The sequence below is a fragment of the Podarcis erhardii genome (genome assembly GCF_964252035.2).
Source record: "Podarcis erhardii genome assembly, chromosome: 14".
In the NCBI taxonomy this organism is placed as follows: domain Eukaryota; kingdom Metazoa; phylum Chordata; class Lepidosauria; order Squamata; family Lacertidae; genus Podarcis; species Podarcis erhardii.
Window position 1 is genome coordinate 16,754,806 of NC_138503.1, and position 21,607 is coordinate 16,776,412.

At 44.7% G+C, this 21,607-nt stretch overlaps 2 protein-coding genes across 6 annotated transcripts in view; one reads left to right on the forward strand and one right to left on the reverse strand.

Moving 5' to 3' along the window:
• Positions 1 to 477: 477 nt before the first annotated feature.
• On the reverse strand, positions 478 to 18,965 carry SAXO2 (stabilizer of axonemal microtubules 2). Of its 5 annotated transcripts, XR_014150851.1 has the most exons (6): positions 18,856 to 18,948; positions 11,675 to 11,890; positions 5,058 to 5,237; positions 4,425 to 4,627; positions 765 to 3,540; positions 478 to 723 (listed from the first exon to the last, which is right to left on the reverse strand). XR_014150851.1 is itself a non-coding variant. In XM_081839101.1 (5 exons), the coding sequence occupies exons 1-5, from the start codon at positions 18,894 to 18,896 to the stop codon at positions 599 to 601; spliced, it is 1,398 nt and encodes a 465-aa protein (XP_081695227.1). In that variant the 5' UTR covers positions 18,897 to 18,965; the 3' UTR covers positions 478 to 598. The 5 variants fall into 5 exon arrangements, 1 of the variants encoding a protein (XP_081695227.1); XR_014150850.1 differs by lacking the exon at positions 11,675 to 11,890 and having other exon boundaries at positions 18,856 to 18,965; XR_014150852.1 differs by lacking the exon at positions 18,856 to 18,948 and having other exon boundaries at positions 11,675 to 12,102.
• EFL1 (elongation factor like GTPase 1) overlaps positions 16,742 to 21,607 on the forward strand; it is a 70,106-nt gene continuing 65,240 nt past the window's right edge. Inside the window, exons 1-3 of the mRNA XM_081838766.1 lie at positions 16,742 to 16,846; positions 21,033 to 21,137; positions 21,439 to 21,506. Coding sequence (XP_081694892.1) covers positions 16,807 to 16,846; positions 21,033 to 21,137; positions 21,439 to 21,506 — 213 coding nt within the window. The 5' untranslated portion in view covers positions 16,742 to 16,806. The remainder of the gene's footprint in view (positions 16,847 to 21,032; positions 21,138 to 21,438; positions 21,507 to 21,607) is intronic.

The following is a 21,607-nucleotide window of genomic DNA, read 5'->3' on the forward strand; positions in this document are numbered from 1 at the left end:
AAGCCACACCGCTGGATTCAGCCCACTTATATGTGTAAATATCCACTTAATGTTATGGTTATCAAGTAAATAACGTACTTGTGTGAACTAGCCATATGAAAAGAGGACCTGGAAAGAACAGGACTGAAGAGAGAAAAATGTTCTGGCTCTTTCACCTCCATCAGAGAATGAGATGACAATAGTTAAGAGCGTGTCGCCAGACTAGAGGCTCATGTGTCCATTCCAGATGGCAAAAGGAAAAAATATATATACAGTATCATAAGATCTGAAAAGCTCCACTCCTAGCCTACCGACAGTCTTAAACATACTTCAAGAAACGCAGTAGAAAGCTTTTGTTTTTAATTTGATCCCCCCCCCCAATTCTAGAGCATTAAATTTACATAGGATGAAGAAGTATCAGGCTCTAGGTCTCAGTTTGATCTGTGAGAATACCAAGAATACCATATGGGAGTGATACAAAACAAACATTCCCAGCGGTTCGGAGTTTTTCCTCTCCTTTTTTGGATGATTTATTGTGTTCTTTTGACACCATTCAGTTCTTGATCTCGATCTCTGAATTGGTAGTTTGGGGATACAGTACGTGGGATTACATGACACTTCAATCATAAAATGGTTTCCCTAAAATAATGAGTACAAGGCAACACACAGGTAAGAAACAATCAGTGAGAATGAAAACAATGCGAAGCATTCACTGGAGCAATAGCTCAAAGTATTGGCACCAACCTTACAACTTTTACAGGCCTATCAAAACTTACAACAATTACAACCTTACAACAATTACAGGCCTATCAAAACTGAAATCATACTCTGAAATGCAATCTTATCATAAATTTAGTAATATACATATGCCGAAGCATACATGTATATTAAGGTGAAATAGATTCAAATAATCTGGAAAAAGCTTCCCAACCCAGACCCAAATCCAATTGAAGTTACTCATTGTTACGACTATTATCTTACGCACTTTTACTTGGAAATAAGCCCCACTGAGCACAGTGGGACTTGTTACTGAATACAAACATCCCTAGAATTCTACTGCACCTCCCACTGATACTACAAAACAAGTTAACAACAAGCTTGGGCTGGTAGCCATTAATGTCATCTGCTCAATGCAGCAGTAAGAGTACCTGATGTAATAAAGAGGACTCAGATGAATATCACCACCCCAATGTCTACCCCAAGCCTGCTTTGCCACCCTCTGTGTTCCAGGAGCACAGAGCCAGGAACTACATGGTGCCATTGTTTCATAAAAATTGGTGGCACCTAGCATTCCAGATCTGTTCTTGTGAGGGCAGTGCCATCTGATTCTTTTATTGTGAGCCACTTTGAGGACCATTACAGCTGAAAAGCAGTATACAGGCAACTCCCCATTTGCGTGCGTTTGGGATGCGCACGGTCACTGATGCACATGCCGTTTTCGACACCAGAAGGCTGACAGGGTGGGCTTTCCTGTGTCCCGCCGGTGTGCGCAGTACCTCAGAATGCAAAATCCCGCACAAATGGGGAGCTGCCTATACAAATATGGTAAAATAAATATATTGAAGCCCTATGTTTTCCAATGGGACATAGTTTGAGCTGGATTGGTTTTATATATTGGCTTACAATACATGATGCCAACAGTCCCAGACTATCCTTTGTTGAGGTCTGCAGCAAAAAATATGTCCACATGTGGCTAAACATCTTAATACTAAATTCTACCAATGTGGTTTTGCAGGGCCTGGTAATTCATGCTGAAATGTCTTGAAAATCCAAAGTGGAAGTGCTTATTTTCCTAGCAAGCCTCCATAATTTAAAAACACACACACACACATATGGAGGTAGCCCAAACAGCATCCAACTAATCTGTCCTGGTATGGGACAACTGCATATTCCTGCATTGCTGGGGATTGGACTAAATGATTCTCAGGGTCCTTTCCAATTCTATGATTCTATTACAGTAAACATGTTGAACTAGTGCAAAATGTGTTTTGTGATGCTACTTGGTGCAGCAGCAAACTGTAATCTTTAGCGTCTGCCTTATACAGAACCAGACTGTTGACCTGGCTAGCCAAATCATTTTGTCTGAAGCTGGTAGGGGTTCTCCAAGGTCTGGGGAAGAGCTATATCTCAGTCCTGCACTGTAAGATCCTTCAAAAAGAAACACCAAGAATTCAACTTGGAACCTTCACATTCTGCTTGTTAGCTGCAACCCCTTTGAACGTATTTTAAGGAAGCGAGCCGGGACAGTTTTGTTTGCTGTACGTAAGAACAGTACACAATCCTATTCAGGTAATCGTATTAAAATGCATCATCAAAATATTGCCAGAAAATCACCCATCTTGTTAAAATGAACAGTTGTCTTGTAATACAGTTGAAGAAAAGAGATTCCACAGAAATATTGACAGAAATTTTACTTATATAAACTTGTAAAAATTAGTTCTCAGATCACTCAAAAAAAAAAAATCTTATAATCAGTAGGCTTATTTAGAATGGTTAGAGCTAATGTAATACTCTGACCACTGCATGATAATTTTCGGAACACTTTTGTGCAAACTATTAGAATTAGGAGTTAGGATACAACTGCTATTTCTTTTGGAAGATGATTACCATTTGCATGAGCAATCTTACTGACGTCTGGTGAAACTCTGCGGAAGAATTTGTGACCATGAGAATCAGTGTTGACAAAGACGTATCCTGGAGGGGATGGATAGGTTGCTGGGCAGACTTCTTGTTTCTTTGGCGTATATTCTGTACGGTACAAGGTTTCATCTGTAAAAGGTGCTGAACTAGATAGGGCCATCTTTGAAGGTTTGCAACTCTGAGTCAGGACTATGTTGTGTGGTCTATAGTGAGCTCTGAAGGTTGTCATGCCATCAAACTTCCCAGAGGCCTTTGGAATATCCTGGGACTTCTTGACAATTTCTGGCCGATGGGTATCCCAAGCTTGAAAGGCATCTCTCATTGTTGTATTCCCTTGAAAGGGGGCATTATTTCTCCTGCTCCTTTCTACTGGTCTCATGAGGACAGCTGGATTGATGTCGTGTGGAATATAAGCAAGGTGGCTCGTGGTGGTCAACTCCATGTTGCCTGTGGGTGGAACATACTCTTTCGCTTTGTGAACTTCAGGCAAGGAAATGGCCCACGGTTGAAAACGATCGCGGAATTCTGTGGTTCCATCAAAAAGAGCCTTCACCTCCACTTTAGAGGGTTCAGGCTTGAAGCTTTTTGGAAGTTCGCCAACAAGCCCTCTAAAATCACAGCGGTGTGTTGTGGTGTCTACAAAGGGTTGGCTATTGGGCTTGTATTCTTCTTTTGACACCTTCAGTTGTGGCTCCAGCTGATGAGGAACGTAATCGCTGCGATGACTTGTAACACTGGTAAAAGGCTGATCTGAAAGCTTGGTCATAACAGTGGGCTTAAAGCTTTTTCGGAGGGAGATTTCCCTCGGGAAAAAGGAATCTTGAAATGTGGTGCTGTTCCCAAACTTTTCAGTGGGAAGTTGGTAGGCGTTCTCCACTTTGTTGGTCTCCCTTCTTTGAACTTCCCAGGCCCTATAGTCAGCTTTAAGACAAAAACAGCATTAAGCTAACAAATTTTGCTATAGTGGTTAATTTTTGATAGCCTTGGCCTCAGCATAGATTGGTTGCAGTCTGTTTGAGTGGTGTGTCACCCTGCCAAGATACTTAGGGCACCTATAGACATGTATTTGATTGCCTTCAACCACTCTGGGCCAGAAATTGCTAAGTAAAGGAATACCCATGCTACCTGTTTCAGTTTTAAATAATGGTATGGCTTCCCTCAATAAATTCTAAGGATTATAAGATGGTGAAGGTGCTGAGAATTCTGTATTAGATATCTCTACTGCAGGTGTGAGGGACTGAATCTGGTTAGGGAGCCAGTGCCTTAATTCTCCATCCTTTGTGGGCCAACGTTGAAAAGGTGAACAGGGTCCTTTGAAGTCAGTTTGTAGGTGTGGTTTGGACTGGACAAAGTGGGGCTCGCTGGCTGTAATAGCAGCAATCAGCTTGGCTGCAGTTCTCAATGGGGAACTCCTTAGTGCAGCTAATCCCAGTGGGGCTGGATTAGAGTCTAGTGTCACCAAGATACATGGATAGGCACAACAGCATCTCCCAAAGCAAAGGGAATGGTTTAAGGCTAGCCAGTCCTAAGCAATGGATAGTTAGCGCCACTGAACTCAATGGGTAAACTAGTTTAGGACTCTCTTTTTGCCTTAGCCAAAGCAGGATATTAAGCTTCTGCCTCCAAAGCCCATGGATGATGCCGACAGTGTGCATTTTATTAGACTTAACAAGAAACAGACTCCCTCATTTCACCTGAACAGCATCACAGCAGCCAAGTCCACCATCACCTCTCCAGCATGGCCATATGGCATGCCGCCACTCTACCCGTCGCTTCACTTTGTGAAAAGTGCTGTGTATTATTACCTCGGTAAGTAGGTATGGTAGTCACTTTGCCTTCTCTCTTGTATTTCCTCTCTACAGGCTTTACTATTATCACAGGGTTTATTTTGTGAGCATTATAATCTCTTCTGTAAGTGGTTCCCATGTCCATCTCTCCAGTTACTGGTTTGCACTCCGCTGGAACACGAACAGGCCGATTTGCAACATCGTATGGAAGGTAGTCAGACCTGGAAGTGGGGGGAAGCATAAAGCACTGGATTTAAATAGCCAACATCTATGAATATAACTAAAAATACTGAGCTTACAGTATTAAAAAAAACACCAAACTATTTGAAAGCTATTGTGGCTCTTGGTGCCCATTTAGGGCTACAACATTTGGAGCAATTAAAATGGCGGTCATGATTAATGCTGCTGAATTATTTTAAATAAAAATATATATATTATTTCCATTTCAGGGACCTATGAAAACTAGATATTGTCAGCTGTGATTTCTTAAATCAAGCAACAGCCCTAATAATGCTATTGGTCAAATTTTTCACCACTCAGTTTTTCATCACAATGCTTCCCCTGAGCAAAATCTGACTAATCCCTCCCTCTGTCTTCTCCCTGTGATGCCTTGGTAGCCCCAAAGTCTATCCAGCACTGAAAAATATTTACTTGAAAGTTGTGATGCCTTCCATTTTCCCTCCGTGCGTGTGATACTCATGCTTGGGCTTGAGGCTCTGGGCAGGAGGGATATTGCCATAGAGAGGATATTTGTCCACGTATTCCGTTATGAGGGTCGACTCCCCTACACGGTCATAAATCCTGGTGGGATTATGAGGGCAACGATGGCGCCTGGGATTTAATAACAACAGCAAAGATAAATGAAGGAAATAATGGTCAACCAATTCAAGCTGTCGGAGTTGAGACTACTCCCTGAAGCTCTTTTAAGCAAGAAGTGCCCTGCTGTTCTGCACACATTGCCTGTCTCACATTTAGTGCAGAATAGCCATGCGACTTTTTACAGGGCATCCTCACAATACTGTCATCCAGTCACTGCCACACTGAATTTTTCCTTGCAGTTCTTCCTCTTCTTAACTCTCAGACCTCACAAAGCCCAACTTTCCCCCCCTGAAGAATGGAAGAGTGTTTTTAAAAGGGCAGCATTTTAATGTGGTCAATGGGCTGTGACGTATCAGAAAAGTGCACGCTAATGATAACCTTTGCAACTGTTGCCATTTCATGACCCTGTTTAATTTAATCCTTTAATGCCAAAATGCTTTCCCAGCTAGATATTCATGAAAAAGAGGGATGGTGCTGCAACACCAGTCTGTTAGGGTGTTCCGCTCCCACCCCCAATACATCGTTAAAGCAGTGTTTCCCAACCGGTGTTCCGCGGCACACTAGTGTGCCGCGAGACGTTGCCTGGTGTGCCGTGGGTGGGAGGCGGGCGAGTTGGGCGGCGAGAGGCGGGGCGGCGGCGGCGAGCACACGCGGGGCGGCGGCGGCGAGCACACGCGGGGCGGCGAGCTCCCTCCCTCCCACATCCCATCGCCGCTCGCTTCGGCCGGCCGCCCCGTGCTCCGCGCTGGTGTTGGCCAGCCTTGCGCACCCGGGGGATCTCCCCCCGAGAGCGCAAGGCTTGCGAGCGGCAGCTGGCAGCGCGGAGCACAGGGCGCCCTTCGGAGGCCATTCCGTGCTCCGCGCTGGTGTTGGCCAGCCTTGCGCACCCGGGGGATCTCCCCCCGAGAGCGCAAGGCTTGCGGGCGGCAGCTGGCAGCGCGGAGCACGGGGCGCCCTTCAGAGGACGCCCCGTGCTCCGCACTGGTGTTGGCCAGCCGGGGGATCTCCCCCTGGGAGCGCAAGGCTTGCGGGCGGCAGCTGGCAGCGCGGAGCACGGGGCGCCCTTCGGAGGACGCCCCGTGCTCCGCGCTCGTGTTGGCAAGCCTTGCGCACCCGGGGGGCGCGTGGGGCGCCCTGAAACAGAGGGTTCCCCATGCTGCGAACTGTAGCCTGCCGCCCGACGCGCGGGGCGCCCTGAAGCAGAGCGCCCCTCGTGCCAGGCAGACATGGGCCAGCCCCACAAGCTCGGGGGACAGCGGGGAGGCGCAGCACCGCCATCCCACTGTTCCCCGACCTGGTTTTGGGGGGGGGAAATAAAGGAATTTTTTTTTTCCTTTATTCCCCCCCCCCCCAAAGTAGGTGCGTCCTATGGGACGGAGCGTCCTATGGGACGAAAAATACGGTACTTACTATTTCATAATAAAGTAATTATAAAATACTTTCTTTGTGTTTATTTGATGCCTATTAAAGAGAGTTACTTTATATATAGTCAATATAGGCACAGAGTTAATTTTTTAAACATTTTCTAATGGTGGTGTGCCTCGAGATTTTTTTCATGAAGCAAGTGTGCCTTTGCCCAAAAAAGGTTGGGAAACACTGCGTTAAAGGATACCTTTCTGGTCACTGCCATTAACCACATTACTAAGACAAGCTTTCCCCTCGTCATTACAAAAATGCATTATTAGGGTGTTATAGCGCTATAAAAATACTGCAGAGAAAGCATTCAAACACTGCTTAAAAGATCAATTAAAAATAATAAACAAGTTCATAAAAAGGTGCCCAGCACCAGAATCAGAGCGCGTGTGTGCCAAGCCTCAAAAGGCCCCGCCCACAGGGATTATGCCCCGCCCACAAGTGTGGGTGAGACGTAGTGGGATGTGCATGTAAAGAAGTGCAATCATATAGTGCAAAAAGTCTGTTGCAGCTTACAACAGAAGCATAATGAGGGAATAGGACTCAAGAGCCCTTTGTCTGGAAGCAACCAATGTAAAGATAGAGAGTATTTGGTTGGTCTAACTTTGAGCAGCTCTCCAAGATATCAGGCAGAGGCCTTTTCCAGCCCTGAGATTTTTATTTCTTTTTAATGGATTTGAACCTAGAATATCTGGTGTGCTGCATATGCCCTGCCCTGAGCTATGGCCCCACTAAAGTGGGATGTTGTCTAAGCGACGTCACTCTTAGCTCCACTTTGAGACTACACTCCTGCTGCAAACCCACCTCTCTCTCTCCATCCCGCCAACCTTCTCTCTCTCCTTCTTCACTTTTTCTACTGGTATTCCTGGGGGTTTAAGACTGTGGGTGCTAATGGGGGACAGCACTTGTGGATCTCCTGGAAGTATATTTAATGCGTCCCACTCTACCAACGTCTCTTTTAGCATCATATTTTTGGATGCGATCCTCATAGGTGTGTGTAGGGGGAAGCAAATAAAGTACAGGGGTTTCTTTGTCATCGGTGCCAAACAGCATCTCATGTATAAGAAAATAGAAATGTTAACTGAAAGCGAATTGTAACTAAACTGAAGTTTGTAAAAAAGAAAAGTTTTTACAAGAATAACAAGCACAACCAAAGGCCCAGAAGAGCAAGGCATGTGCCAATTACCAGATAAAAATAGCTTCCAATCTCTCAGTGGAGCAAACCTGCTTTAGCTGACTGTGGACTTTATTGAGGTTTATTTGACATTCCTGTGTTCCTCAATGAAGGTTTGGCTGCTTCCACCAAAGCGGGTTGCATCGTTGATATTTGCTGCTGGTGACATCTCTTCATGTGGGACCAGAATGTAACACTTTGTGTTATGTAATGGGGTTTGGGGTTGCTTGTGCGTAAGGCGCAAACTGCTCCAAGCTGAGTAGTTTGGTTAAAACTTTCCCCTGGCTGGACAGTCAGTACTCCGTGACTGTCTCAATCACTGGCAGAATCCGTCAGTGGGTGTTTCCTGAATTTCTTCCAACATAAAAGTTCTTTGACACCAAGTCGCCGCCTAGCTTCTCTGCGCAGAAGCTTTCTGCGCAGAGTGGGCATCCCAAGAGGAGGTCCTGTGCTCTCCCCGCTGGCTTCACTGGAAGAGTCCTGGAGCCTTCCCTCCGAAGCTCCCTCAGCCTCCCCTTTCTCCCTGGCGTCACGTCTATTTCCTTCCCCAGTGGAAGCCCCCCCCCCCTGCTGGTTCCCTCTCCAGCGTCATTAGGGAGCCTTACCACCACCCTTGGCTCCGATGGCAGTTCCCTGACATGTTACCAACATGATCCTGCCCTAGCAGACTCCCAAGAATTATCTTCCCATGCCCTACTGTTTGTCCCTGAGGCTCACTCGAGAGCAACTGAACTGCAGCCATTCCCATCTTTACTACTGCTACTTATTTCTGTTAGGTGATTTGTGGACAGGCTTTGTGTTCTGTTGTTGAGCTCAGAGCTGAGCTACGGACCACAGGCAGTTCTGTGGTCATCTTCCCCAACACACCTATACTGAACCCATTGGAAGATGGCTGCTGCTCACCAGCCTTGCTCCTTGCATGTTCGGAGGAAGATGAGAATGGGGCCTCTACACATGGACAGCTGTTTTCCCAGGGCAGCCAGGTTTCCTGATCCACGTATATGGCGCCTACACAGTAGGGCACTTTCAAACATCCTCCCCTTTACTCAGTCCTGCCCTAAATCCTAATGACTGGGCTTGCTTTTTCCTCTTCTTCCTCCTCCCTGTCCCCTTTCCTTTTGTGTCATGTCTCTAAGAGTGTGGACCTGACAGCAGGTCTTATCATTTATATTTATAGACTGCACTGGGAGCCTTTTTCAGCTGAAAGTAGGATGGCCAACAGCAACAATATAGATGTACACATGTAGAGTCCCGTTCTCACATCTTCCTCCAAAATTTGGAGGTCCAGAATTTGACTCTAAAAACCGCCAATGACCTACCTTGCCTTCAGGTGGTATAATTTAAGATAGTCTTATAGACTGCAGTGAAAACATACTAACAGATACAAAAAAGAGAGAGAGAGAGGCTGCTGGTGGGTTTTTCTCAGGCCCCAAGATTCCTCCAAAACATTTCCCACCAGCCAAATAAAGATTTATTATAAAAAGCCACAATGCCCACAAGGACTTGAGTTCCATGACAGTTTCTCTGATAACAAAATATATTCCTCACTAAAGCTTTTACTTGCCACCTTAAATGCTGCTATGTTTATGAAAGTAATGCATCTATTAGGATGGTAGTATTTTGGACGGGTTTCTGCTTCTCCAATAACCTCAGTTCCCTAATACTGACAAGCAGAAAAACTCCTAGGAGGATTTAGCACAATTTATGGCTACCCAAACCTCTCCCATGGAAATTCAACAGAGCTTCTATAAAGAGAAATGACAGGAATAAGATTAACCTGTCAGCAACTATTTACTCTTCTGTAGGGGGGAATATAAATGACTCATCAGAGCAGGTCGAGTCCTTGGTATTTCTTCTCTTGAAAAACTGCTGGATAGATTACAAACAGTATTCCTTTCCATTAAACCTTGAAATATTAGCACTATTATCAGGAGTACTGTACAGTTTGACAGTTTGACGTGAAAGTTGACATCCCTTTCAATCAGTTCCTTGGCCAGCAGCTAGAACCAACTAGAGCGGAGTGCGGGTGGGGACAAGGATCAATGAAGTCTTCCCCTCAGCTATTTCCTGGTCTCTTGGTGGGAGGTTGGAGCTACTTTACTTGTTAATCACCTTTTTTTACCCCATATATCCCACCAAGGAACTCGGGGCAGTGTACAAGGCCCCCTTCCTTTTATCCTAGCAGAGAGTGAGCTTGAGGCCAAGTGGGGATTTAAACGTGGGTCTCCCCGGTCTCAATACTACTTTGAACCATTAGGGTAGCCACCTGTGTTGTATCGCTTCTGGTCCTGCCTGCCATAATGAAGGCAGCCCACCTTTTCCTAGGCTGAAGGGGAAATGGTGAGGATCTGCAACATGTTTTACTAGTGAGACAGAATGGTTTCTAGCACACTGTTGCGTGTTCTGAGACATCGAAGCAAGGGATGGAGAGATAAGATCTCAGAGAATCTTCGAGATTCAGTTCCGCCCCAAGCCACGATGGGAGAAAACAACAGCTGGTAAGTGAAAGAGACATCATCATACATGGACAGAAGGAATCTCCATGGACATAACAGTTTTCACATGCAGGGCAGAATAAAGTTAATAGTTTGAGTTCCTCACTCAAAGCTTTATAAATTTATATATCATAACATCACGAATGGAATTCATTATGTAGCAGTTGACTAAGGGATTATTATTATAACTGAAATGTAACCGACATGACTTAAGTTCATGGAACGCAGTGATATAAGATTGGAAATGAACCCAAAGCACCATGCGGGGAGCCACTTTAACTAAAGTGTATTAATTGGAAGTTGATTGGCATACTGATAATTGTATAATTTGGGAATTAATTGTTATTCATATAATTTGGCTAATATTGGGGGTATATTGGAAAACTAATTTTTTTTAAAAAATGCATGTGCTAATTTATATGCATAGAAACTATTTGCAACTTCAAGCCCCCTCCTGCTCTCCCTTCTGAGGGCTCTTTATCTTTGGGCCAGGCAGCTCTTTGAATGGATGAGAGCTAGAGGACTTCCCCCTGTAAAGCAGGCCACCCTGGTTTATTTATTTATTCGTAATATTTCTTACTCTTCCCCCTAAGGGACCCAGGGCAGGTTATGACATTAGGGTAATGGTAAAGGTAAAAGTACCCCTGACCTTAGGCCCACTCGCAGATGACTGGGGTTGCACGCTCATCTCGCTCTATGGGCCAAGGGAGCCAGCGTTTGTCCACAGACAGCTTCCAGGTCATGTTGCCAGCATGACTAAGCCGCTTCTGGCAAACCAGAAAGTGCACAGAAACGCTGTTTACCTTCCTGCCAGAGCGGTACCTATTTATCTACTTGCCTTCTGATGTGCTTTCAAACTGCTAGGTTGGCAGGAGCTGAGACTGAGCAATGGGAGCTCACCCCATCGGGGGATTCGAACTGCTGACCTTCTGAACAGCAAGTCCTATGCTCTGTGGTTTAGACCACAGCGCTACCCGCGTCCCGACATTAGAGTATGCAACGGCAAAACCAGATAAAAACCAGGTTCTGGGCTTTATTTATAAGGCTGTCTCTCTGCCGCTAGGCAATGGGAAAGAAGGCGGCTTCTGAAGCCTGTGATTAATAGCTTTGAGAAGGCAGGACAAAGCCAGTTCTTTAGGCCATTTCTCTTTGCCTTCATGGAGCAGTCACTTCGCAACCCTGACGCAAACATCGGATGAAGCCCAGAGGCTCCTGGCCCAACAGGATACAGGAATGCATTTTGTGGCCTTTGGATCTTGACAGCTCACCTGTCCCCATGTTTGCCTACAATCACGTTCAAGGAGACATTTTCAAAAGTTTACTATGTACCTATGAGTTGAAATATTCAGCAATCAAAATGGTCTCACCTCCTTTTCTCCTCGCTTGTCCTTCTGCAGTTGTCATGGTTTGCTTTATTGTTAGAGAGCCGATGGATTGTGACATCAGAAGGAAGTCAAGCAGGCATCATCTCTCTACTTCCACTCCTGTCCTCTTTCTTTCTTTCTCTCTTTCTCTCCTCCTCCTCCTCCTCTTGCTGTCTTTCTCTTTCTCTTTCACTTTTACACTCTCTGGCAAACCTTCTTCTGAAAGCAGTTTGTTTTTTAAGTCTAAATCTCACTTTAAGATTGAACTTCTAAAATCCCATTTCCCACCAACTGTCTTAACGTTTTGGAGCCATTTGAAAGTGATAATGTAACTCGCCATGCTTCATCTTAATGCAATCATCATCTGTAAATTAGGACACCAGTATAAAAGGATAAGACTTCCCACAAAAAAACACATCTTACTGCCATGTGTGAATAGTATTTAAGGTGTGTAAAATAAAATTACTCTCTTTTTGCACTAATGAAACAAGGCTGAAAGCATTCATTTGGTTTCTTGTGATGCATGAAAATCTCACTGAAGTGACAAGGTAAACAGCATTTGTACTGTGAAACAAAACTGATTTTTCAAACTTGTTTGGGGTGCAAGTGAACTAGTAACAATTTCCTGCAGATTAGCATTAGATTAAGTTTTGGGAGCTAATTTGCAAGGTTGTGTTAATGAATTATATTAAGTAAGGATAGACCAGGTGTGGGGAATTTCTGGCCCTTCAGATGTTGCTGAGCTACATGAACCCCAGGAAGCACAGGATGATTAATTCAGCAATGTTTGGAGGGACAGAGGTTCCCATATAGCTGTGATAGATCCTCCATTCTTTACACAGGGGAATTATTGATATAGACTCTTGACACTGTGTTTTATTTTCCTCTTAAAGTGTGACTTGGGTGAGCCATTTTCTCTGCTGCCACCTTCCCGCTAATGTTCCTTGAGGTACGGTATATGTTTGGGTTGCAGAGTAGTACTATTGAAAGGCTGGTGGGTAGTTGTTCCCGAGAGCAAAGCCTTGGACTAGCTGGTCTTTTGTTCCATCACACTCTCTGAATATCTCTGCTGAATTTATTATCATCTCTTTTTTAAACCATTCGTGTAAGGCACTGTGACCTTTCTGCCACAATGCCGATGGTTACTACTGCTACTACTAGTAGCAATTCTTACATACGCCACCAGCATAGGTCAAAGGATTTAACTTGCCTTGCTCCTCCAGGCCCAAAGGTCCTCCTCAGACATTTATCCAATAATCAGCGCCTAAACACACCAGCAAGCCCTCATTGTGAATGGCTCAAACTCCTACCCCAAAGTCTAGGCCAATTTAGGAAATCATCAAGCTTTCCTAAAACGCTGCTCAGATCATCTAGCTGCAAATGTCTATGTGGAATGGGGTTTTTTTCTCCCTGAAAAAGAAATCAACCGGTCCTCTTGACATGCTAACTTCCTATGCGTAAGTTGTTTTGTTTGTTTGGTTTTGCATGTCCTGACTTCTGTCTAGTACAGTGGTACCTCGGGTTACATACGCTTCAGGTTACAGACGCTTCAGGTTACAGACTCCGCTCACCCAGAAATAGTACCTCGGGTTAAGAACTTTGCTTCAGGAGGAGAACAGAAATCGTGCTCTGGCGGCGCGGCAGCAGCGGGAGGCCCCGTTAGCTAAAGTGGTGCTTCAGGTTAAGAACAGTTTCAGGTTAAGAACGGACCTCCAGAATGAATTAAGTACTTAACCCGAGTACCACTGTACATGCAAAGGCTCTTACTTATAAGAAAGATAGCTTTAGTCAGGCAAGTAATGGTACAGGCTTGCCATGCTCAGGATTCACGATTCAGGATTTAGGAGCAGGACAAGATCGTGACACAGATGTCCCTACAATTCCCCCCACCCCTTCCACCAGCTTTTTAAAATGATGCATGCTCGCTGATGCTGTATGGGAACGTCAAGATTGCAAGCATGCCCTCCATCGGGTGCACGGATCTGCTCCCATCTGCGAAGGTGGTGACTGATTCTAGGTGACAAGGCTGAACCCTCCTGTTCAGCCTCCATTGAGGCTGTCCGCAAGAAGGACAGAGGCGAGGGCCGGCATCCCTGCTCCGGCCTCCAAAATGACTGAGGCCAAGGCGTAAAGGGAAAATCCATGATAGTTAATGGGATTGCCAAATACCAAAAGAAAACAGCAAATGCTGGGGCTGAGAGCTGGGACAGGGGAAACCCCTAGGAGCATCTATCTAGAATCTGTTGGGTATCGGACACCTTTGCTGGTCCAGCAAGCAATTCTTATGTTCCTAAGGAGACCCCACTTATAGACATCTCTCTGCAGGGACATTATCTTTTTTCCTGATCAGTGGGAAAGGGGCAAAATGTAGAGCAATGTGACTGTGATAGGCGTATGACTAATAGAAGCTAGCAAATACTAAAAGGAGACAAATGAAGGAGTAATATATTCTGTGTTCCCATTTAATGAACAAACATGGCTCTTGGATATTGACTGTGAGTGAGTCTAGCTATTGCTTGGATAGTTCAGTGTTTACTGAAGGCAAAAAAGCATGTCTAATTGACATTTGTATTGTGAAGACACTCTAGTTCTTGGCTGTGCATATAAGGAAGAGATATTCTTTTAAGCACTAGTTCTGCAACTCATAAGGATTTTTTTAAAAAAAAAAACACATACAAAATAAATTGTTTACATCTTATTATGGAAACATCCTATGCTCAGCTGTAATTGATACCTGGTTCAGGTTCAGAATGTATCATTTCAAACCAGGCAGCACATATTTATATTCCTAAGAGAGCTGTAAGGGATCCAACACTTATTTTGCACAAATGCAGTTACAGGAACATTTTTGTGGTTTTAAAAAACAACCTGCCTCTGAAATTTCCTTCTGCAAACTTTGGCCATGCCTTGCACCCTGCAAACAAACTGGCTGCCTTTACTGCTCACAAAAAGCTTTTTTAAAAAATGTGTAATTATATCATAGATTACATTTTAATATCTGGTCATGTACTGTACTAGAATAACAGACTGTCATGATTGTCTGCATGATTAACGGAGTACCGTGTCCCTTAATTTGTGAAAACTGAAAAGGCATACATCACAAACTTGTATACTATGTTTTATTTGATGCTCCATGCCATAACTTTCCTACAAAAAATTATGGGAATTGAAGTTGGGAAAGTGTATTGAGTCTTTATTACAGATTCGTAGACTCAACACAAAACTTTAATTCCAAATGTTCTCAGGAAAGAGGGAAGGATGTTAAGCTAGTTCAACAGTATAATTTTATACAAGTTTACTTAGAAATAAGCCCCACTGGGTTCAATGAGGCTTGCTTCCAAGCCAATGTGCATGGGTTTGTAGCCTAAGTCTATAATGTGGATATGCTTAGGCAATAAAATGATAGGAGCACAGGGTATATATGTGCCACACACATGTATGCTTTTGGTTTGTGGTGAACTGCTGAACTAAATCACCATTATACAAAGAAAGCATCAACAGACTGTGAAGAAGTAATTTGCAACGGAGAAAAGAAAATCTAGATGCCTTACACCTTCATCAGTTTCCAAGTAAATGCTAGTGTTTATCATATGAAAGAATACCGTCCCCAACTGTGCTAAATAATTATAATGTTTGGGGATTAGGGCAGAAGTAGAGTCTCTGTGTAGAAGCAAAAGAACAAGCCACCTATATATTTTCCTGTTGTTTCTTTTCCTCTTGGTAACCCTAATGTGTGTATGGCTTAACTCCCCAGGTAACAAGATCCAAGCGACAAGTCCTCCCATTGAAACCTGAAGTGCTGTTGCAAAAGCAAAGCAAATTCAGTTCGCTGCCTACATCAATATCTGCTTGAGAGTTTATTGACCACAAAATTGTTGGCAATGTACATTTTGTAAACCATTTGTTTGTAGGCCTGTTTCACAGGGCCTTTGTTCTGTGGTGTTTCATTGCAGAACTTGGAAACAGCTTTGTTTGGCTTGAAGCTCCTTTGCCTCCTCCAGTGTCATGTCATCCAAAGTTTAGATTGGCCAGGATCCAAAGGGCTGCTTAGGCTCGCACTTTGAAACTGTAAAAGCTTCCCTCCCTCTCTTTGAGCAGCTGATGCCCAAACTGCTTTCAAAAGTGTCCATCTGTTTCAAAAACAGCTAGTCATGTGGCTTGAAGGCTAGTGTCAAGAGAAACACAAGCCCTTTGGGCTCAAGAAGAAAGTTTCAAGAGACTTGTCTCTGCTGCCTCCTAGCTAAGTCCTAAGCCACTATCCACTGGAAGGATCAACTTACCTCAAAATGAAAACACAAATATTGTTCATAAAACTGTGTAGATTGTACCTGAGGTGGCTCAAGAGGGGGCTTACAAATATTTTTTTTCTTGGAGCCAGTTGAAGTGGTATAGATGCCAGTACAACAGAGAAGTTTGTAACCACTTGAGGAATTCATAGCATATGTTCCATTTAAGCGCAGGATTCAATCACTTCCCCAGTAACAGCCACATTTCTGAGGTTGTTCGCAATATACTACACATCTTTGTTATTCCAGAAATGGCCCTAATCCAGATATGCCTCTTGGCTGAGAAATGTATAAATGGAGTTTTGAATTCCATGGAACACTAGTGGGCTAAGATATACGTACTTTGTGTGTGTAAAATGGAAGGCACGCTTCATTCATACGCACCAGAAGGCTCACATTTGGAACATGTAAGAGTACAACTGAATAGCTAGATGTGATGTTAAATTGCAAATTTGCATTTAAAATTTAAGAATAAGAATAATAATTTTATTATTTGTACCCCGCCCATCTGATTGGGTTGCACCAGCCACTCTGGGTGGCTTCCAGCATATTTACTTTTAAAAAATGCAAATAGAATTGGCGTCCATGAGGGATTTTCTCACAATGCAAAGAGCACTTTCAGAGAAAGGAATTTTATCAGAAACACAGAAGGGGAGGAAAGGGCAGATTCCCCCCACCCACATGCCTATAATAACCAGCCCCCAACACAGCATGTGCTATTTGTATTTGTATGCACCTGTTAAAGGCAGATATACATTTAATGTCATGTCTAGGTTAGCTCATCAAAGCTGGCTGCTGTTATTTCTAGACCTACCTCCTGAGCAAAAGGAAGCAAGCTTAGAGTGAGTGATGACTCAGAAAGAGATGCAACAGGCAGCCTCCTCTAAGGGTGAGTAATTTTGCTCCATCTGCTCAGAAGTGTCTATGTCAACCAATGACACTAGATGCAAGAGATCTACCATTCCAGCAGTGGGAGGAGCCCTGGCCAAAATGGTAGAAAAAACACAGATGCCTTTTCCAGGGATTATTACTGTTATATACTCATCAAAGCCACATGGCACACATGCTGTTTTCTCATAGCATTCAAGCATGTCCTGACACATCATTTGGAATTTGCTGAACCATATGGAACAGGTACTGCCAGATCCTTGAGAGGGACAGTAAATCACCCCATCTGCTATTATTCTGCGTTGCCAGTGCCAGTTGTACCCTGGCCGAGAACATGGTTCCCTGATGTATTTTGAGACCTCTCATCAGGTGCTCGCACTTCATGTGCTTGTGGTGGGAAACACCCATGTGCCAGTGAAAAATATGATTGCTACCTAAGGCCATACATACGTTATGAGTGCCAGTTTCCTCAGATACATACACAAGAGCGTTGGTGCTTAAAGATGTGCGAGCTTATGTAGGTTGTGCCCACACGCTGAGTAAAGTTTGGCGTGAAGAAACAGAAGTGTTTCTAATAGCTATTGTAATGCATGGAACTGTCCTGTGGAGTCCCTCTTAGTGGATCTTCAGTGTTGCTGTTTCTTTAACTTGCCTTTTTTCTAAGGAGCTGAGTGTGGCAGACATGGTCACCTCCTCACTCTTTTATCCCCACAACAACCCTGTAGGACAGATTAAGCTGCAAAATTAAAGCAACTAGCTGCAGGCATGCTTCATGTCTGAGTTGGGCTTTGAACTCCTTAGTGCACCACATCTGAAAACTACACTGCTTTCAGATATTAGTTAGGACTATTGACAAGGAAGCCAATGCGGTACCCTGTAGAAGTTGAGGATTACAACTCCCATCATCCATGAACATTATCTATGCTGGCTGGGTTCATGGGTGTTGCAGCCCACTATCATCTGGAGGACACATACACTGACTACCCCAGACTATCAATTCTTCAGGCTACAATTTCCCACTGAAGCTTCCTGGGAGGACTGCCACATACCCTGCTTATTGAGCATTCACCCTGATTTGTTTGTGGGGAGACTGAACAACATTGCATCAAGTGTTCTCTCACACTTTACACTGCATCTCCCCCCCCAAAAAAAATCACTTTCTTTATTGCAAAAATCCAACCTTTCAACAAAGTTTGTTTGTTTTGCAAGAGCTCCAAATCAGCATTAATAGTGCACGCCCAAATTGCTGGTGTGTGATTGAAACCCACCTGAAAACTGTGATAACCTGGACACAGCCTGGGTGACTTTGGGCTACTTACGCTCTCTCAACCTTACGCCCATTTTCTCCTCATGTGAGTCTTGCAAGGTAGGGTAACTCCCACCCACATCAAAACCACTCAGAGCAACGGGAGGAAGGAAAGGACATATAAGAAGTTCATTGTTAGGATCATTATTGGGAACTAATTCAGTGTTGTATATATATTGGCTGACAGCAGACCTGGATTATAGACAGGTGCCTTTCCCAGCCCTGCCTAGAGAGGCAGGGGCTGGATCTGGGACTCTGCCTGCCTGCAAAGCTTGACAAATACTTATTCCATCATTATCGCCCCAGGAGCTCATTATTCTCTGTGTCCCCAGTCGCGGTCCACTTTTTACACTCACAACAGGTAGGTCACACGGAGATATAGTGACAGGCCCAAGGTCTCCCGGGGAAGTTCAGGGCTGTGGTTGGGGATGTGTCAGTGTGTGTGTGTGGATTAATTTGAACCCCATTTCTCCCCTAAGCCCAGGGGCACGCTAAGTGCAAACAGACGCGCCTCGCTCGGTTTCCCGCGCACACCCGTGTAGGGCACGCGTCACGTGTGAAGGGACCTTAGCCTTCACCGCGAGGGAGCCCAGTCGCAAGAGTGGAGGGTCTGTGACCCTTTTATGGGGGGGGGTTAACTCCGTGGGTATGACGTCATGCTGCCCCTCCACCCCTCGGGCCCCCCCATCTGGAAACTGCCTTACCCGCAGGTGCAAATCTGGCACAGGCACTGAGGAGCCTTCATCCTCCCGTTCTCGGCGGCTCCTTCGCTCTTCTACCTCTTCTTCCTCCTCCTCCTCTGCCGGGTAACTAGGGAAGCGCCCCGTCGCCTAGCAACCCCGCTCGGCGTCCGTGCGCATGCGCCCGCCCGCCCGCCCGCCCGTGCCTTGGGCGGAGCCTAGGCTCGGTTCTCCCTCCTTCCTTCTCCGCGCCTCTTCCCGCCTTTGCTCCGCCCCCTCGGTCCGCAGCGCCTGCGCACGCGCAGAAAGGAAGAGGCGGACTTCCGGTTGCAACCGGCTCACGCTCCCTTCTTGTCAGTGGCCGTGAGGTGAGTCCCCCCAGTTTCTAAAAGAGGGATAGGGAAGGCAGCGCGAGTCATACCCCGGTGGCAATGCGGGGGGGGGGGGAGAGATAGGTGGGCTTTCGAGATCCTTAATCCAAATTTCCATCTTCAGGAAGTATCCTTGATACCTTCCAAGAGTAAATAATAATAATAATAATAATAATAATAATAATAATAATAATAATAATAATAATAATAATTTTATTTATATCCCGCCCTCCCCAGCCAAGACCGGGCTCAGGGCCGCTAAATGAGGGGGGACGGGAAGAAGGCAGAGAAGCAGAATTGCCACTGGGAAAGGGAAGCCAGTAACTGGGAAAGGTCCAGTGGCCAAACTCACAGGACCAGCCCACTATCCCTCCAGCTAGCCTTCCTCCAGTGCCGGATTTGCGTATAAGCTAAACAAGCTATGGCTTAGGGCCCCACTCTCTTGGGGCCCCCCCAAAAAAAATTAAAGGGGAAAAAACCCATGGATGTTTTTTCCAAAATATCAGATAAAAAACAAATAAAACCTACATACAGCAACAGTGTTTTGTCTTGTATAGGCTCCTGTAATATAAGTAATGAGCCCCGCCTGCTAGCCTGCTCCCTAAAATATCACATACAGTGATACCTCAGGTTATATACGCTTCAGGTTACATTCGCTTCAGGTTACAGACTCCGCTAACCCAGAAATAGTACTTCAGGTTAAGAACTCTGCTTCAGGATGAGAACAGAAATCGTGCTCTGGTGGCACAGCAGCAGCAGGAGGCCCCATCAGCTAAAGTGGTGCTTCAGGTTAAGAACAGTTTCAGGATAAGAACGGACCTCCGGAACAAATTAAGTACTTAACCCGAGGTACCACTGTATAAAAGGCCCCATTGCCTTCAGTAGCTTAAGGCCTCATCAAACCTAAATCCGACCCTGCCTACCTTGCAGGGTTGTTGTGGTGAGAAGCAAAGGAGGGTCATTGGGTAGGTGAAAGGGCAACGTGCGCCTCCCTGGAGCTCCTGGGAGAGCTGGGTGGTTGGTGGATGGAATCGGAGGAAAGTTGTTGCCGTATTTATGTTGATTCACGCTTACAAATGTCAGGTTGGTCTGCTTTCAACAACAGCTTTATGCTGTGGTTGTTTCTGTAATTATTACCTTCACTGTCCTTCATTTGCATCTGACTTTGCTGCTTAGGACTTAGTTGCTGTTGTAATCTCATAGAGCCACTAAGGTGTGAGGTCCAAAGAGCAGCTCCCGAGCATAGCCAGTGCTTTTTAAATGTTAATTACACTGCAAGTAAAATATGAAAATTAGCAGCCATGACCTGGCTCAGGATGAAGCTTTTTGTTTGATGTGGCTGGGTGGGGGAGGTGGAGGAAGACTATGGATGTGCATTATCATTACTTCTGGGCACTGTTAAAAACTGTAGCTTGTTGAGTTTTCAGTTCTGTGATTTCTTCAGGGCTTAGAATGAGGCAGTAACATAAGTTTTTGACAACAATGCAGGGCACTAGTTCCCCATGTGCTTGACAGACTGGGGTGTGTTTGGCTCATTAGGGAATACTTATCCTGGATGCATTGTAGCTGTTAACTTTGAGTTCTGGTACAGACACATTCATGCTGATCTCCTATCAGAACCATAGTTTTTGCATGTGTGTCCTCCTTTGATGGTGGTTTATTGGGGACAGGGGAAGGGTAGAGAAGAGAAGAGCCAAAATTCCACCCAGTACTAATCTCTTTCTTCATATTGTCTGGCCGTCTGAATTTAGTCCAATTTAAAGCTTTCATATAACCTTGTAGCTTTCTGACAACTTTGATCTTTCCAATATGAATTTCTTTGCCTTGCAGCAAAACATACAACCATGGTTCTTGCAATTCTGAATAAGACTATTGGACTTCAGAAAAAGACTGACTTCATTAGGAATATTTGTATACTAGCCCATGTGGACCATGGTAAGAGACACCTACGTTACGAACCGCATAGCACACAAATCCCTTGGCAAATACACCAGAGGTCTTAAACAGGCTTTGTGTTATGGAATAACTGCTTGTTGCTCTGTAATGCAGTTGTGTATTAAATAACCCATCTCTGACAATTTGCTACATGGGTGTGTAAGAAAAGCCCTAATAGATTGGTTAAAGGGAGGAGACATGTGGCCATGGGAGGATGGATTTAATGTTTAATCCTAAATATAAGGGCTTGTTTTTCATTTTTGTTTGGTGTACTACTATTCATTATTCTTTCCTCCCCCAGGCAAGACAACTTTAGCTGACTGCCTTATTTCTAGCAACGGAATAATCTCTAGCAGATTGGCAGGCAAGGTACAACTTAAGCATTTCCAGTATATTATCCAGAATTTTTTCTCTATCCACATTTTCTCACACTTAAGAAAAGTCTCTGAAAAATGTGAACACAGATTATT

What these genes read in the sequence shown, in the direction of transcription:
- SAXO2 (XM_081839101.1), bottom strand. Translation starts at nt 18,896, where the DNA reads ATGAAGGCTCCTCAGTGCCTGTGCCAGATTTGCACCTGCGG. An exon ending in TGCCAGATTTGCACCTGCGG is followed by an intron (nt 5,238 to 18,855) that starts GTAAGGCAGTTT and finishes ATTAAATCCCAG; the next exon opens with GCGCCATCGTTGCCCTCATA. An exon ending in TACCATACCTACTTACCGAG is followed by an intron (nt 3,541 to 4,424) that starts GTAATAATACAC and finishes TTTGTCTTAAAG; the next exon opens with CTGACTATAGGGCCTGGGAA.